Here is an 18592-nt window from a genome sequence, read left to right on the forward strand (position 1 = left end):
AAGTTTTGTTGCATATTCCATCTAATCACAGAGGCAACATACAGGACCACAAAGCACCTACGTGTCTTTATTATGGACCTGTGGGAACAGCATGTGCTGCCATACTAACTCAATACACCCTGCTTTGTAATGTGCAAGTGCAGCTTTTCCTCATGGCAGGAAGTCCAGCAGTACTTATCACACATGACTGTCATCTACAGTAAATTACAGGTCACTTTGTAATGTCACACTCCTTTTTCCTCTGATCTTAGAGAGCAATTCAGTGTGTGATTGTTCCTCATCTGTATTCACTGCTTCTCTAACCATGTGACCTGCTCAGCTCTGCCAGCTGCTCCTCACACAGGAAACAATTGCAGAGCAAACCAAAAAGCACCTTGATTTTCAGAGACTGTTTGTGGGTCCAATTTCATTATTATATATATATATATATATATATATATATATATATATATATATATATATATATATATATATATATATATATATCTCTCTCTCTCTCTCTCTCTCTTCTCTCTCTCTCTCTCCTCTCCTCTCTCTCTCTCTCTCTCTCTCTCCTCTCTCCTCTCTCTCTCTCTCTCTCTCATCTCTCTCTCTCTCTCTCTCTCTCTCTCTCTCTCTCTCTCTCTCTCTCTCTCTCTCTCTCTATATCTATCTATCTATCTATCTATATATATATATATAATTTCTTTTTTTACAAATCAGCTGGGATGCCTTGTGGAGTCATGGTTAGCGTGTGTGTGTGTGTGTATATATTTTATATAGTAAGTCTAAGTAGCCATATTAGTCCAGTGATGCAGATGCAAAATCAAAAAATGTTGCAGTATCTTGTAATACCTTTTTTTATTGGACTAACAGCATTTTGTAGAGAGAAGCTTTCAGGATTCCTCCCTTTATCAAGTCCAAAGCAAATCTAAGCTCACAAGCAGGAGACACAGGTTACATCTCACAAATATGCAGGGGTTAAGACAATAGATGTGGAGAATTCACACTGAGGCCATAAATTGTCCTGCTATAGGAACATAGGGGGAGAGTTATCAAAACAAGTGCAGAGGAAAAGTTGATCAGTTGCCCAAAGCAACCAATCATATTGCTTCTTTAATTTTTTAAAGGCCTTGTTTAGAGATGAGCGAACTTACAGTAAATTCGATTCGTCACAAACTTCTTGGCTCGGCAGTTGATGACTTTTCCTGCATAAATTAGTTCAGCTTTCAGGTGCTCCTGTGGGCTGGAAAAGGTGGATACAGTCCTAGGAGACTCTTTCCTAGGAACGTATCCACCTTTTCCAGCCCACCGGAGCACCTGAAGGCTGAACTAATTTACGCAGGAAAAGTCATCAACTGCCAAGCCGAGAAGTTTGTGAAGAATCGAATTTACTGTAAGTTCGCTCATCTCTAGCCTTGTTAAAAATGAAAGAAGCGATCTGATTGGTTGCTATGGGCAACTTTCCCCTACACAGGTTTTGATAAATCTCCCCCATAGACTTAATAGATAAGGTTGAGAAAAAGGGGGAGGGAGGGGGAGCAGGGGAGAGACTGGTAATTAAGCAGGACAAAGTGAGATGCGAAAGAGAATCCAGCACAGGTTATAAGAAGTTTTGATAATCTCTTTTGTATCTCACTATGTCCTTCTTAATTACCAGTCTCTCCCCTGCTCCCCCTCCCTCCCCCCCTTTTCTCAGTCTCATCTATTAAAGGGGTACTCCCCTGGAAAACATTTTTTTATATCAACTGGTACCAGAAAGTTAAAACAGATTTGTAAATCTGAAATTCAAAAAGAAAAGAACTTCCTGTGGATCATAACAGCAGCTGATAAATACTGGAAGGATTAAGATTTTTTAATAGAAGTCATTTACAAACCTGTTTAACTTTCTGGCTCCAGTTGATTCAAACAACGCTCCTGTATCCCCTGCCGTATCTGGCCCGTATGTAATTAATTTCAATGAGCCGTCCGGAGTGAAACGCTGACTCATTTTTTTGGCTCATTTTTGCCCCCTATGCGGTTTTCCCACCTGACCTAAAACATACGGGCTGAATACGGACGGGATATGGGAGCGCCCGGTTTTCGCTCCCCCAGCCGTATACGGTCCCGTATTGCTTAAAATGTAATGTGAACCCAGCCTAACTGAGAATGTGGTCTACATGATACAATGCACCAAGTGTGACATAGGATGTTACATTGGTAAAAACCAGCCAGAAACTCAATAAAAGGATGAACCTACACAGATCGTCCATCAACAACCATAAAAAAAAGACTATTGCAACCCCAGTTGAACACCATTTTACCAAAACAGGTCATTCCATACATGACCTTAAAATAAAGATACTGAAAGGAAACTTAAAAAAAAAATAAGAAACAGACATTTGAACATTGATTCCCAAAACAAAGGATTTAATGTAGATTTGAGCTTCTTATCTCATTATCAAAACGTGTTATAAACCTGCGCCGGATTGTCTTTTTTTTCTGTATTCAATGTCCTGCTCCATTACCGTATTCACCCCTTCTCCCTCCCCCTTCTCCCTCCCTCCCCTCCCCCTTCTCCCTCCCTCCCCCTTCTCCCTCCCTCCCCCTTCTCCCTCCCTCCCTCCCCCTTCTCCCTCCTCCCTCCCCCTTCTCTCTCCCTCCCTCCCCCTTCTCTCTCCCTCCCTCCCCCTTCTCTCTCCCTCCCTCCCCCTTCTCTCTCCCTCCCTCCCCCTTCTCTCTCCCTCCCTCCCCCTTCTCTCTCCCTCCCTCCCCCTTCTCTCTCCTTCTCTCTCCCTCCCTCCCCCTTCTCCTTCCCTCCCCCTTCTCATTCTTATATATGTAGTCTATGGTCCTATAGGTGGACAATGTGTGGCCCAACTTAGTGTGAATTCTCTACAACACGTTTTAACCCCTGCATATTTAGTGAGATGTAACCACATATGTGCTCATAAATGGTAACTTATTTAAGTTTTTCTTTTTACCACTTTTGTCCTGATATCTCCTTGACTTTTTTTCATGATTGTTTTTTGAAATGATGGAATCTGCGTTCTTTATGTACTCAAAAAAGAGGTTGACCTGACTATGACTTGAGTAAATACTTTTTTACAGAAAGAAATCTAAGAAAAAGAGAAGCAAGAAGACCAGAAAAGAGTCCAGTGATTCAAGTAGTGAAGAATCAGATGAAGACCAGATACAGGAAGATGTTTGGATAGAGAGAACAAGTAGGTGTTTTAGATCACATTTTTTAAGCCCAGGAACACAGAAAAGAAAATGAACGGCATCAGAAGGGGGTTAATATTGCCTACTATTGGTTGCATTGCCTTACACATCGTCCTACTTCCTGGAAGCATGTGTACACATACACTAGGCACTTTATTAGGTACACCTGTTGAATTACTGATTGTCAAATAGCTAATCAGCCAATCATATGGCAACAATGACCTCCACAGTCACCAGATCTTAATCCAATAGATCACCTTTGGGATGTGGTGGAACAGGAGATTCCCATCATGGATGTGCAGCTGACAGAGCTGCAGCAACTGTGTGATGTCATCATGTTCATATGGAGGAACTGTGTGATACTATTATGTCCATATGGGCCAAAATTTCTGAGGAATGTTTCCAGCACCTTGTAAAAAGTATAACGCAACAGGGGGTCACAGCAAGGTACTAGCAAGGTGTACCTAATATAGTGACCAGTGAATGTATATTTCCTACAAATGCCAAATAAAGTCATATTTTTCAAATTCAGATGTAAAATGTATAGCAATATTAAGTCTGTATTTCTATTCTATAAGTATTTAATGTTCAATTATAAAAATATTACTTAAAGGGGCATTCTGATTTAAGTGACAGCTGTAAATAAGCCTTGTACCTCTGTTAAACACAACAACCCCCCCCCCCCCCCCAATGACATGCTCTCTCTGTGTTGTGCTGATGTTTCGAACACACTGCAGCCTCAGTGACTGTCCTCGGTGACTGGCTAAATATACCCCTTTCTCAATCTACTCCATTAGGGGACACAGACCATGGGTATATGCTGCCGTCACTAGGCGGCTTGACACTAGGCAACAAGAAAAGTCTGCCCCTCCCAGCAGGATATACCCGCCCACAGGCACCGGAGTTAATCAGTTTTTAGCTTGGTGTCAGTAGGAGGCAGACACAGGTCTGGAGTTTTCTAGACCTGGTCGCTTATTTTTCAGATTAGGGACGTATAGTTAGAATTTTCTCTCCCTTTTACTTCTCTCTCTTTTGGTGGGGTGTCAGTTCTTTATTTCCTCATTTGTGAAGAAGGGGCACAGGCATCGAGTTATGCACCCCTTCTCGTCACCGGTCAGCACCTGGGGTTGTACCACTGGGTCCGGGTCCCCCTACCTTCCCTGCTCATCTCGCTGTTTCAGCCCCGCATGATGCAGGTGTTTACTAGCTGACTGAAGACTTGATTAGGTAAGTTTTCTAAGGACTAGGTGACTATGTCTCTCCTTTTCTTTTCAGGTTTCTAGCCCCTCTCAGGATTCTAAACCTCTGTAGCCCCCTATTTGGAGCCCACTCCTTTTTTTTCACTCTGGGGATAGTCTTCTGCTTGGCCATTCTGAACATTGGGGACAGAAACAGTGGTACAAGACATTTCAATATGTGCTTTTACATTAAGGGCATTTTCACAGCCCTGCTTGGCGCCTGCTTTGTGCGCATTCGCCCGGCATATTTTCGCATCGGCCAGTGCTTCTGTTCTGTCGGCCGCGCTGTTCGTGCATGGACGATAGCTCTCCTTTCTCCTGGCCGCACTTTCTTTAGTATACACGGCATTCAGAGGGTTTTTTAATGATGGCCGCGACACGTTCTCCTCACTGACTTTTGCTCCGCCCACTTCCCGCTGGTGGGGATTCCGGCCCTATAGCGCTTCTGCGCGCTTTTCTCATTCAGCTCCATTGGGGGACACAGGAACCATGGGTATATCTTGCTGACACTACTTTCCTCGACCTGAAGGGGCGCCACCTGGGACTCCGTCTCGGGTGGGCGGTCACTTACTTCTTTTTTGGGACATCTGGTTGGCGCAAGTCCAGGACTCTTGGGTTCGGGACGTCATCTCCGACGGTTACCGAATAGAGTTCGCTTCTTTTCCCCGGGATCGTTTTTTTCGGTCCCGGCCTCCTCGCTCAGCTGCTCTGGCTGCAGGTTTTCATTCTGCCATTCGCACTCTGCTGCAACAGGGTGTCATTGTGCCCATTCCATCTCAGGACCGTTGAAGGGTTTCTATTCAAACCTCTTCGTTGTCCCCAAAAAGGAGGGTTCAGCCCGTCCGATTTTGGACCTAAAACTCCTCAATCGACATCTTCGCCACTTCCGAATGAAGTCGCTACAGTCGATCGTGGCATCCATGGATCAGGGCGAATTCCTGTCTTCAGTGGACATTCGGGATGCGTATCTCCACATCCCGATTTATTATTTTTTTTTTCCTCATCAAAGTTTTCTACGTTTTGCCGTTCCGCAGGGTCACTTTCAATTTGCGGCTCTGCCCTTCTGCCTGGCCACAGCCCTGGCCGGCCTGGTTTTTACCAAGGTCCTGGCGGCTGTCATGGCCATTCTCAGGTCCCAGGGGTGTCTGTCCTTCCTTACCTGGACGACCTGCTTATCAAGGCCCCGTCCCGGATCCAGAACGAGGCGAGTCTCCTAATCACCCAGCTGACCCTAACCAGCTTCGGGTGGCTGATCAACCAGGAGAAATCCAACCTTTCTCCCTCCCGGTCTCTGGTCTTTCTGGGCCTCCGGTTCGATACCGGGAGCGCCCGAGTTTTCCTCCCTCCGGACAAGCAGAGTGCTCTGCTGTCCGGCGTTCGTCACTTGAGACGCCCGCATCCAGTGTCCATTTGTGCCTGCATGGCAGTACTGGGCAGAATGGTGGCGGCCATGACGGCTGTTCCGTTTGCACAGTTCCGTTGCCGTCCACTTCAGTGGGCCATTCTGTCCTTCTGGGACGGATCCCCCCCTGTCCGTGGATCACCGGATCCGTCTGCCCACCTCGGCTCGTCTGTCTCTTCTTTGGTGGCTCCACTCACCCCTCCTTCAGAGCGGCCGCTCGTTTCTACCGTTGCACTGGCTGGTTCTTACGATGGATGCAAGCCTCCTCGGTTGGGGGGGGGGTGTTCTCCTGGACCGGACGGTCCAGGGCCGATGATCCCCTCAGGAAGCCAGGCTTCCTATCAATGTCCTAGAGATCCGGGCAATCTTCCTTTTTCTCCGGCACTAGGAGTCTCCTCTTCGGGGTCGCCCAGTTCGCATTCAGTCGGACAACGCCACGGCCATGGTGTATGTCAACCGCCAAGGAGGCACTCGCAGCAGTGCGGCCATGACCGAGGTGTCCAAGATATTGATCTGGGCGGAGCGCATGGTTCCCTCCATATCAGCGATCCACATCCCGGGGGTGGACAACTGGGAAGCGGACTTTCTAAGTCGCTCCTCTCCCGATCCCGGGGAGTGGTCCCTTCACCCGGAGGTGTTCGAGTCCATTTGCCGTCGTTGGGGGACTCCAGACGTGGCCCTCTTTGCATCCAGCCTAAATCGGCAGGTTCCAACCTTCATGGCAAAGTCCAGAGATCCTCTGGCTCTGGCCGCGGACGCCCTCGTCATTCCCTGGTTCACTCTCCCCTACCTGTTTCCGCCACTTCCCCGAGTGCTCAGGAAACTCGAGGCGGAAGGCGTATCGGCCATCCTAGTGGCTCTGGATTGGCCCCGCAGCTCTTGGTACGCCGACGTGGTTCGGATCGTGGCGGACGTTCCCTTTCGGCTGCCAGATCGCCTCGATCTTCTTTCTCAGGGTCCTCTTTGCCACCCCAATTCTCAGCCCCTGCGTTTTGACGGTGTGGCGGTTGAAACCGTGGTATTGAAGGCTCGCGGTTTCTCATCTGGGGTTATTCGCACTATGCTCAGGGCGCGTAAACCATCCTCTACTAAAATCTACCATAGGACTTGGCGGGCTTATTTTTGGTGGTGTGAGGCCCGCTCTCTTTCTCTGGTTCGTTTTTCTCTGCCGAACCTTCTGGCGTTTCTGCAGTCGGGTCTTGAAATGCGTTTGGCTCTTAGTTCTCTCAAGGGTCAAGTGTCGGCGCTGTCTATTCTTTTTCAGCGGCCTCTAGCTTCCGACTCATCGGTTCGCACTTTCCTTCAGAGGGTAGCTCATGAGATTCCTCCCTACAGGTCTCCTACTCCCCCTTGGGACTTGAATTTGGTCCTGAGTGCCTTGCAATCCGTTCCATTCGAGCCTATCGGTGACATTTCTTTGTTTCCTTTCTTGGAAGGTCGCTTTTTTGGTAGCTGTGACCTCGATCCGACGGGTATCGGAATTGGCAACTCTCTCTTGTCCACCTCCCTTCCTGATTCTTCATCAAGACAAGGCAGTGCTTCGGCCGATTCCTTCCTTTCAACCGAAGGTGGTTTCGTCTTTTCATCTGAACGAGGATATCGTTCTTCCTTCCTTCCTTCTGCTCTGCTCCGTCCCATCCTGAGGAGCGTTCTCTCCACAATCTGGATGTGGTCCGGGCCTTACGGATTTACCTTTCGGCCACCTCTTCTTCTTTCCGACGGTCGGAGTCGCTGTTTGTCCTTCCGGAGGGCCGAAGCACGGGTTTGCCGGCTTCTAAGGCCACCATCTCCAGGTGGATCCGGTCCGCCATTTCTGAAGCATATCGTTCCAAGGGGAAGGATCCTCCCTTCTGGGTTACGGCTCACTCCACTAGCTCTGTGGGGGCCTCTTAGGCAGTCTTTAACAGGGCTTCGGCCCTACAGGTGTGTAAAGAGGCTACTTGGTCTTCGGTGCACACGTTCACCAAGTTTTACCAAGTGCACACTTCTGCTTCCGCCGACTCCTCTTTAGGGCGTAAGGTTTTGCAGGCAGCGGTGGCTCTGCCGTCCGCTTGATTCCGGGTTGCATTGTTTTTCCCACCCCGAGGACTGCTTTGGTACGTCCCACGGTTCCTGAGTCCCCCAATGGAGCTGAATGAGAAAAGGAGATTTTTTACACTTACCGTAAAATCTTTTTCTCAGAAGCTACATTGGGGGACACAGCTCCCACCCAGTGTTTTTAGTTGTGGTCTGAGAGTCGGTCGCCTGTCAGTCTGTTGGTTCATTTGTTTTGACTGGGCTCCCTTCGGACTCTGTATTTTTTCGGTTCCTCCTATTGCTTTGGGACTAAAACTGAGTGTCTCTAAGGCAGTAGGTGTGGTATACCCTGCTGGGAGGGGCCGACTTCTTTTTTTTGTATGCCTAGTGTCAGCAAGATATACCCACGGTTCCTGTGTCCCCCAATGGAGCTTCTGAGAAAAAGATTTTACGGTAAATGTAAAAAATCTCCTTATTGGGGGTCTCTCTCTCCTCTTTTTCCATTTTCCTCTTTTTTTCTCTTTCTCTCTTTCTTTTTTCACTTTCTCTCTCTTTCTTATTCTCCTGACCGGCTTTTCTTCACACAGCCTGCTTCTTCTCTTCCTGAGGGACACAGACACCGGGTGAGACTGCTCCATTTTTACTTTTGCTTGCACTATGTCTGAACCCAGAACTGACCCCCACTCCAGATAGGTCCCTGTGGCCCTGGTCCCCTATTATGCCTGTGTGGGCTGCAAAACTAAAATGCCTTGTGGTTCTGCTGAACCCACTTGTCCTGCCTGCACCACTGCGCGCCCCGGCACAAATCTTGCTGGGACTCAAGTTCGACACAGCGACCGCCTGGGTTCAGCTTCCACCGGACAAGCGCCTTGCTCTTTTATCAGGAGTTCGGATTCTTCGACGTCCTGTTCCAGTTTCCATTCTGTTCTGCATAGAAGTCCTGAGTCGGATGGTGACAGCCATGGAAGCCGTTCCTTTCGCCCAGTTTCATTATCGCCCTCTTCAAATTTATCTTCTGTCCCGGTGGGACAAGTCTGCGCTATCCCTCGATCACAGGATCATTCTTCCTTCCAGGACTCGCAAGTCCCTCCTGTGGTGGCTTCGGTCCCCTCTTCTTCATCAGGGGTGATCCTTTCTGCCCCTCCACTGGCAGGTCATCACGACTGATGCCAGTCTCAGCGGTTGGGGAGAAGTCTTCAGGGAACGGACAGTCCAGGGCCTTTGGTCCTCCCAGGAAGCTCTTCTCCCCATCAACATCCTGGAACTCAGGGCAATATACCTTTTGCCTCCGCCATTGGGAGCACCTTCTCCAGGGCCATCCTGTTCGTGTCCAGTCGGACAACTCCACAGCTGTGGCGTATGTCAATCGCTAGGGCGGCACACGCAGCTCAGCGGCAATGGCTGAGGTCTCCAAGATCCTTCTCTGGGCGGAGCTCAGAGTTCCCTCCCATCTCTGCAATTTACATACCATGGGTGAAAAATTGGGAGGCGTACTATTTCAGCCGCTCCTCAGCCTACCCCGGCGAGTGGTCTCTTCAAACATGAGAACCTCTCCTCTTAAAGGAGAACTCCCGAATATAAAAATTGTCCCCCATACAGCCGGCAGTAAAAAAAATAAAGATGTACATACCTTCCTCCGCTCCCCCGGGGCCTCCGGTAACAGTCTCCGGTCTCTGCCGCGATCCATTTCCTGGTTGCCGGTGGTCAGATGAATCATACTGCGCTCAGCCAATCACCAGCCGCAGCGAAGTCAGACTCGGCTGGCGATAGTCTGAGCGGCAGTGTGACGTTTTCGGCCCCGGCCGCAGGTGTCGGTGTAGTGAAGAATTGTGTCCTGAAGCGTTTTCACACTGCCGCTCAGCCTATCGGCGGCCAAGTCTGACTTCGCTGCGGCTGGTGATTGGCTGAGCGCAGTATGATTCATCCGACCACCGGCAACCAGGCAGTGGATCGCTCGTGGCGGAGACCGGAGCCGGTTACCGGAGGCCCCGGGGGAGCGGAGGAAGGTATGTACATCTTTATTTTTTTACTGCCGGCACTATGGGGGACAATTTTTATGTTCTGGAGTTCTCCTTTAACGTTTCACCATTAGTCAATGGCTTTATCAAAAGCCATTGACTAATGGCGAAACATTAAGAATATTGAAATTATTGTGTAGTCTGTACGCAGACACTATATTTCTATTGACAAGAATTCATTGTGCACAGCATTGATATTTTTAAAGCACCACTGCCATCTAGTGGCTAATATGCACAACACTCTTTAGTTTTTCTAATTGTGTGATTTAAAAGTTATATTTAATTATAGAGGGGTTCTTTAGTCAGGGTTTACTCCCTGAGGGGATTTATTTCCTCAAGTGGATTTGTTGTTGACCCCAATTTACAGTCGCTGCATTTGACGGCATGGAGGTTGAGACCGTGGTTCTGAGGGCCAGGGGTTCTCTCCTCAAATAGTTTGCACTATGATCAGGGAGTGCAAACCCTCCTCTGCGAAGATTTTCCACCGTACATGGCGGTCTTATTTTCGTTGGTGTGAATCTCACTCCTTTTCTCCAGTTACGTTCTCTCTCCCACCACTTCTTTCCTTTTTACAGTCGGGGCTGGAACAACGCTTGGCTCTCAGTTCCCTTAAGGGGCAAGTTTCAGCTCTCTCCATTCTCTTTCAGCACATCCCCTGGCATCTGATCCTCACATCTACAAGGTCTGGCTCACACAGCCCCACCTTACAGTTCCCCTACTCCCCCTTGGGATCTAAATCTGGTTCTCAGTGCCCTGCAGGGTACTCCCTTTGAACCTCTCAAGGACGTTCCTCTTAGTCTCCTTTCCTGGAAAGTGGCCTTCCTCATTGCGGTCACTTCTATTAGGAAGGTTTTGGAGTTGGCAGCCCTCTCCTTCCGCTCTCCCTACCTGGTCTAACACCAGGACAAGGTTGTTTTTCATCCAGTTCCATCCTTTTTACGTAAGGTGGTAGCCGCCTTTCACCTAAAATGAGAACATCGTCCTTCCGTCTTTTTGTCCTGCTCCGTCTCATCCCAGGGAACATTTGCTTCATGGGCTTGATGTGGTAAGGGCTGTTCGGATTTACCTCTCAGTCACTTCTTCTTTTCGCCAGTGTGACTACTTCTTTGTGATTATGGAGGGTCATCGTAAAGGGGCTTCCTGCTTCGAAGGCAACTATTTCATGGTGGATCCGTTCTGCCATTTTGGAAGCTTACCGCTGCAAGGGAAAGACTCCTACTTTCAGGGTCTCAGCTCATTCCACTCGTTCTGTCGAAGCCTCCTGGGCTCTCCACAACAGGGCTTCAGCCTTGCGAATTTTGTAAGGCGGCCACCTGGTCATCTTTGCACACTTTTACGAAATTTTACCAGATACATACCTTTGCATCTTCTGATGCTAGTCTGGGTCACAAGGTGTTGCAGGCAGCTGTGGTCCAGCCTTCCACCTAAGTTAAAATGTACCCACCCCGGGGACTGCTTTAGTATGTCCCACGGTCTGTGTCTCCCTCAATGGAGCTGATCGAGAAAAGTAGATTTTTATGCTTACCGTAAGATCTTTCTCGGAGGATCCATTGGAGAACACAGCAGCCACCCATTTATTCTGGTGTTCCTGGTTTGGTTACCTGTCCGAGGGTGTTTTCAGTAAATCTTTATTCTGTGGTTTCCTCGGACAGTTACTGTTTTTTTTTTTTCTTGCCTGACAGTCCCCTCCTACTGTTCTGGGACTAAACTGATTAGCTCAGGTGCCTCTGGGCGGGTATATCCTGCTGGGAGGGGCTGACTTTTCTTGATGCCTAGTGTCAAGCCTCCTAGTGGCAGCAGCGTATACCCACAGTTTGTGTCCCCCAATTGATCCTCCGAGAAATAGATTTTATGGTAAGCATAAAAATCTACTTTTTAACAGTAAGGAAGCAAAAACACAGGTTTTCTGATAGGAAATTGCTGATCAATTAGCTCCCAGCTTTTTCATATTTGAATGGAATATAGTTTTTGAATGAAAGCAGGAATAATATAGTTTATGCTGCCTTATATAAGACAAATAATAAATACATTGATTTTATTTCCCCACAGAGGTTAATCCTGATGACATGGAATTTGTTGGGCCTGAAGCTCCACTAACACATTTGTCCCAGGATGATAAACCACTAAAGTAAGCCTACATGTTGTTTATTTTATTAATTTGAAGGTCAGCCTTTAACCTGTTGGGGACCTGGTCCCCCTCCCCTTCTATGACGTGGGGTAGCAGGGTGGTCCCGGCGGCCATCAACGGCTGGGACCCGTGTCTAATGCCAGACATCGTCGATCGCGGTGATACCCGGCATTAACCCCTTAGAAGTGTCGATCAAAGTTGATCGACGTGTCTAAAGTGCAAGTAAACTGTTTTGGCAGCTCAGTCAAGCTGTTTGGGACCTTCTCTGTGAAATCGCGGCATCCTGAACAGCAGAAAAGGACGGGGGAGGGTCCCTACCTGCCTCCTTGCCATCCGATCGGTGATCTGCTGCTCCATGCCTGTTTAGCAGGCTGGAGCAGCAGAGCGCCATAACACTGATCAATGTTATGCTATGGCATAGCATTGTTCAGTGTATGCAATCGGAAGATTGCATGTAATAGTCCCCTATGGGGACAAAAAAAGATATAAAAAATTATAAATGTGAATTAACCCCTTCCATACTAAAAGTTTAAATCACTCCCTTTTCCCAAATTCCAAATAAAAAATATATAAAAATAATAAAAATAAACATATGTGTTATTGCTGCGTGCATAAATGTCTGAACTATAAAAATAGTTACCGTAATTAAACCGCACGGTCAATGGCGTATAAGCAAAACAATTCCAGAGTCCAAAATTGCTTATTTTTGGTCCTTTTGTATACCCTAAAAAAATATTAAAAAGCGATCAAAAAGTCACATCAAAACAAGAAATGGTACTGATAAGAACTTTAGATCACGGCGCAAAAATAGAGCCCTCATATAGCCTCGTATGCGGAAAAATAAAAAAGTTATCGGGGTCAAAAGAGGACAATTTTAAAGATACACATTTTGGTACATGTAGTTATAATTTTTTTTTTAATAAGTAAATTTAATATAAATTCGGTATCCTTGCGACCGTACGGACCTACAGAATAAAGATAAGGTGTCATTTTAACCGAAAAGTGCACTGCATAGAATCGAAAGCCCCCAAAAACAAAATGCCGTGTTTTTTTTCAATTTTGCCCCACAAATATATTTTTTTTCTGGTTTCGCCGTAGATTTTGTGTTAACATATTGATGTCATTACAAAATAAAATTGTTTGTGCAAAAAACAAGCCCTCATATGGGTCTGTAGGTAGAAAATTAAAAGCGTTATGATTTTTAGAAGGTGAAAAATGGCCCGGCTCAGGGGTTAACAAAAGGACCAAGTTTATATTTGCCACAGTTAGTGTCGTTGTCCCTTAACCCCTTAACGACGCCGGACGTAAATGTACGTCCTGGTCAGCTGGTACTTAACGCACCAGGATGTACATTAAGTCCTATGCGTAACCGCGAGCATCTGAGCGATGCTCGGGTCATGCGCGGCAGGTCCCGGCTGCTGATAGCAGCCAGGGACTCGCTGGTAATAGCGGACATCCGCGATCGCGCGGATGTCTCCCATTAACCCCTCAGATGCCGTGATCAATACAGATCACAGCATCTGCAGCATCAGCGGTCACTAAAATGGATGATCGGATCGCCCGCAGCGCTGCCGCGGCGATCTGATCATCCAAAACGGCAGAAGGTGGTCCCCTCACCTGCCTTCGCTGCCTTCAACGGAACGGTTCTTCTTCTCTGGTCTGCGACCAAGCAGACCAGAGCAGAAGATGACCGATAATACTGATCAGTGCTGTGTCCTATGCATAGCGCTGAACAGTATTAGCAATGATTGCTATAAATAGTCCCCTAAAGGGACTATTAAAGTGTAAAAATAAAAAAAAGTAGAAAAAAAAGTAAATTGTCCCATTTTTCCTATTTCACCCCCAAAAAGTGTAAAAAGAAAAAAAAAAGAAAATGTATATACATATTTGGTATCGATGCATGCCTATCCGAATTATTAAAATAAAATGTTAATGATACCGTACGGTGAATGGCGTGAACGTAAAAAAAAAAAAAGCCAAAATAGCTGCTTTTTTAATAACATTTTATTCCAAAACAAAATAATAAAAAATGTATTTAAAAGTTTTATATAAGCAAATATGGTATCAATAAAAAGTTCAGATCACGGCGCAAAAAATTAGCCCTTATACCGTCGCTACCGGAAAAATGAAAAAGTTATAGGCCTTCAAAATAGGGGGATTTTAAATGTACTAATTTGGTTAAAAGCGCAACAGTAATAGAAAAGTATGTGATCATGGGTATCATTTTAATCGTATTGACCCAACAAATAAAGAACACGTCATTTTTACCGTAAATTGTACGGCATGAAATGAAACCTTCCAAAATTTCCAAAATTGCGGTTTTCTTTTTAATTTCCCCACACAAATAGTATTTTTTTGGTTGTGCCATACATTTTATGGTAAAGTGACTGATGGCATTACAACTGACAACTGGTCACGCAAAAAACAAGCCCTCATACTAGTCTGTGGATCAAAATATAAGAGTTAGGATTTTTTGATAGTGAGGAGGAAAAAACAAAAACGTAAAAATAAAATTGTCTGAGTCCTTAAGGCCCAAATGGGCTGAGTCCTTAAGGGGTTAAAGGGATACTCCAGTGGAAAACATTTTTTTTTTTTTTTTTATCAACTGGAGCCAGAAAGTTAAACAGATTTCTAAATTAAAAAACGTAATCCTTCCAGTACTTATCAGCTGCTTTATATCACAGAGGAAGTAGAGATGTTCTTTTCAGTCTGACCACAGTGCTCTCTGCTGATACCTCTGTCCATGTCAGGAACTGTCCAAAGCAGGAGAGGTTTTCTATGGGGATTTGCTCTTGCTCTGGTCAGTTCCGGACATGGACAGAGGTGGCAGCAGGGAACACTGTGGTCAGACAGAAAAGACATTAAAAAAGAAAAGATCTTCCTGTGGAGCATACAGCAGCTGATAAGTACTTGAAGGATTAAGAATTTTAAATAGAAGTAATTTGCAAACTGTTTAACTTCCTGACACCAGTTGGTTTAAAAAAAATAAAGTTCCAAGGGAGTACCCCTTTAAGAAAAGAAAAAAGTGATGTGAAGCGCTGTGATCGGTCTAGGTGCTAGGACCTTCAATTGTTGCGAAAACAAGTAGGGTGAAGAGCTCAGCTAATTGCTTCATTCCTTTTATCGTTCCTCGCTGCAGGAGAAAACTCTAGGGAAAGTCTATGAAGCCTGTTATATGCAGTGCGACTGGGATAGAAGCGCTTGGCAAAAAAGCGCAGGATCTCTGGACACCCAGCAGCTCTGATACAATGCAAGGGGGCACTACTGTATCCTGTATTTTATATACAAATTGATCAATAGAGCAGAACCCAAACACAAGGGTCAAGGAGAATCTTTCCATAGACATGTGCCTGCCTTTAATGCAGAAGCACTTCATTTGCCCAAAGTCAATGGAGGTTTTCATACTACACTGTATCTATTACATAGCATATGCGTCACTGAATCATGATATGATCTGTCATAGTTGATCTTTCTTTTTCTCTTCTAAACAGCTATGGTCATGCTTTGCTACCCGGTGAAGGTGCAGCTATGGCAGAGTATGTAAAGGCTGGTAAGCGTATCCCAAGGAGAGGTGAAATTGGCCTGACAAGTGATGAAATTGCCTCTTTTGAGAAGTCTGGTTATGTCATGAGTGGAAGCAGGTATGTTTTAATACTTCTCTAAAGCTCAGGGGACCCCTGACTATTATTGATTGATTTCTTTATTAAAGGGGTACTCCGCTGCTCAGTGTTTGGAACAAACTGTTCCGAACGCTGGAGTCGGCACTGGGAGCTTGTGACATCATAGCCCCGCCCCCTGATGATGCCACGCCCTGCCCCCTCAATGCAAGTCTATGGGAGGGGGCGTGATGGCTGTATTGAGGGGGCGGGGCTATGACATCACAAGCTCCCAGCGCCGGCTCCAGCGTTCGGAACAGTTTGTTCCAAATGCTAAGCAGCGGAGTACCCCTCTAAGTATTGCATCTATAATCTAATTTTAAGTAAGTTTTAAGGTGGTAGTTATATGGAGGTTCAAAACTGGTCTCCTTTTGTTTTTACGCCCTATGAAATATAAGATAAAGATGATTATTGGCAGGGCAATCCATTGTTGACAACAGAAGACTCCCTGTGAACTCAAGATTTAGGGGTCTTGAGTCTTTCTTCTGAATGCAGTGGCACTCCCTTGTGAGTACTGTTGCTCAATTCACTGTTTATTGGACTACTGAATATAGTGTAGTACAGACAAGTACAGTGCTCGGCAGTCCCATAGAGAATAAATTGGGCTGTATTTCACTAGAAGACTCGAGGCCCCCATTCTCAATAGATGGACCCACAACCATCTTGCACATAAGCTTTGTTGGTGGATGGCCCCCATTAGTACTACAGGATGACAGTTTAGAAGGGTGGTCACTAAGTGATGGTGCATCCTTGGTTGTCTTTGTAGTGTGAAGAGGACCGTCCTGACATCCTGTATACATTGTTCAAAACTAATGATACCAAAGGCAATTTGGAGTTTAGCTTTTAAAAAGGGGTATTGTGAGGACATAGCTAAGGTTTTTCTCAAAATGCCTTGAGTATTTAAGGAAATACATGTTGCAATATTTCAAACTGACCTAAGTTAATATTTTTCTGTATTTAAGGCATCGTCGTATGGAGGCTGTCCGTCTGCGTAAGGAGAACCAGATTTATAGTGCAGATGAGAAGAGGGCCCTGGCTTCCTTCAACCAAGAGGAGAGGCGAAAGAGAGAAAATAAGATCTTGTCAAGTTTCAGGGAGATGGTTTACAGAAAAACCAAGGGAAAGGAAGACAAATAAGAATCTCAGTGGGCAAGACTTTACAGTGTTCACTCTAGTCCGTTTCAAAGCTTATCGAGGAAACGGTGGAGCTCTTGTTTTCTTTTCCAATGGGAACTTCATGAACTCCTTGTATATAGACTCTTACTGTACACATACAATATTCTGACTATTCTGTTATTGTTCTGTTAAGATTTATAATGGGAACATGTGGTCTGTTTAATGATTTTAAATAACTTATTAAAAAAACTGTAAAATATTTAATGAACCATAGAAACTCTTTAGTATTGCACTTGATGGAAACCTGTTTCATGAGGGTTTCATGAGAAAAGTTTTGGCCTATTTTTTTCCACCAAGGCTGTTTCTTTCTTTAAATAGGTGGCCGTGAAGTGGCGAGTGGGCTTGTACCTTTTGATCAAAATGTATACTAACAACTTGTTTTTGAATTTATGCTGAGAAGCAATTAGATCAAAATGCAACATGTAGATGTGCGACCATGTCTTTTTTCTACTTGAATAAACATTGGGGGAGATTTATCAAAACCTGTGCAGAGGAAAACTTGCCCAGTTGCCCATAGCAACCAATCAGATTTCTTCTTTCATTTTCACAGGCCTTCATAAAAATGAAAACAGCAAGCTGATTGGTTGCTATGGGCAACTGGGCAAGTTTTCCTCTGCACAGGTTTTGATAAATCTCCCCCATTGTGTTTTCTATCCCCTCTTTTTTTGTTGTTTTAACCTGTGTCTGCACTCTGCCCCACCCCCTCAGCCCAACCCTATATAAGTAGTAGTTAGCTACACAAGGGCCTTTTCATTCCTAGCAGTCTCCCAGTCTGACTGGGAGCACATGGTGAGCTAGCTTTTACACCCTGTTCACACTGGTGTGGTGCTGTGCGACGTCCGTTGCTGCCGTGGCGCCGTGTCTGTTGGGAGGTACGACCCATAGACTGGTTTGAGTGGCATTGGGGCCGCTCTGCCAGTGGGTCGTTCCCCCTGTGGGCACTGGTGCAGTGACGGTTGCCGCCCAGTGCTACACCACTTAATGCTAGGGACATTAGGGACCCACTCTAAATAGTTTGCCGTGAAATGGCAAGTGGGCTTGTACCTTTTGATCAAAATGTATACTAACAACCTGTTAGTTTTTGAATTTATGCTGAGAAGCAATTAGATCAAAATGCAACATGTAGATGTGCGGCCATGTCTTTTTTTCTACTTGAATTCACATTGTTTCTTAAAGATGCTGTGTGGAGAGTTTTTCTACATTTAGATGTGCTCAGGATCGCACAAAGAAAAAACGCTGGTTTTGACTATACCAGCCCCGCTGCACAGAGCTTCTTGTTCTACATCCTTTCATGTAGGACATGCTGCTCAACTAATCCTGATCTCAGCACTATTGTATCATACATGCAGGCATCACTGCTTATGTCAGTGATACCTGCAGTGAAGGATGTAGAGAAAATAAATATATATTCTCTTTATCTACATTGCTCCAGTGTTATCGCAGCAGGTCTGGTGGGGAACATTGGATCAGTGTAGATAGAGAAAAAAAAATAATATATATATATGCTTGACAAAGGCTACACCATAGCCGAAACGTTGCATTGCTGATGACCTAAATAAAGACCACAGCCTTTTTGAAACTGGGAGTCTGCATACTTTTTGCTGTGACCTATACCAATTGGATGTTCTGTATCTGGACTGGTTATCCGGATGGTCACGGGCATAAGAGCAGGGACTAGTGCTGTCTTCCTCCTTGGACGTATATATATATATATATATATATATATATATATATATATATATATATATATATATATATATATATATATATATATATAT

At 45.5% G+C, this 18592-nt stretch overlaps 1 protein-coding gene across 1 annotated transcript in view; it reads left to right on the top strand.

Moving 5' to 3' along the window:
• NKAP (NFKB activating protein) overlaps window positions 1-17317 on the top strand; it is a gene marked incomplete in the record, with an annotated part of 20879 nt that extends 3562 nt beyond the window's left edge. The window contains 4 exon segments of the mRNA XM_056538281.1: window positions 3070-3182; window positions 11904-11982; window positions 15474-15623; window positions 16601-17317. Coding sequence (XP_056394256.1) covers window positions 3070-3182; window positions 11904-11982; window positions 15474-15623; window positions 16601-16775 — 517 coding nt within the window.
• Between the last annotated feature and the right edge of the window lie 1275 nt (window positions 17318-18592).

The sequence above is a fragment of the Hyla sarda genome, chromosome 9, assembly GCF_029499605.1.
Source record: "Hyla sarda isolate aHylSar1 chromosome 9, aHylSar1.hap1, whole genome shotgun sequence".
NCBI lineage: Eukaryota > Metazoa > Chordata > Amphibia > Anura > Hylidae > Hyla > Hyla sarda.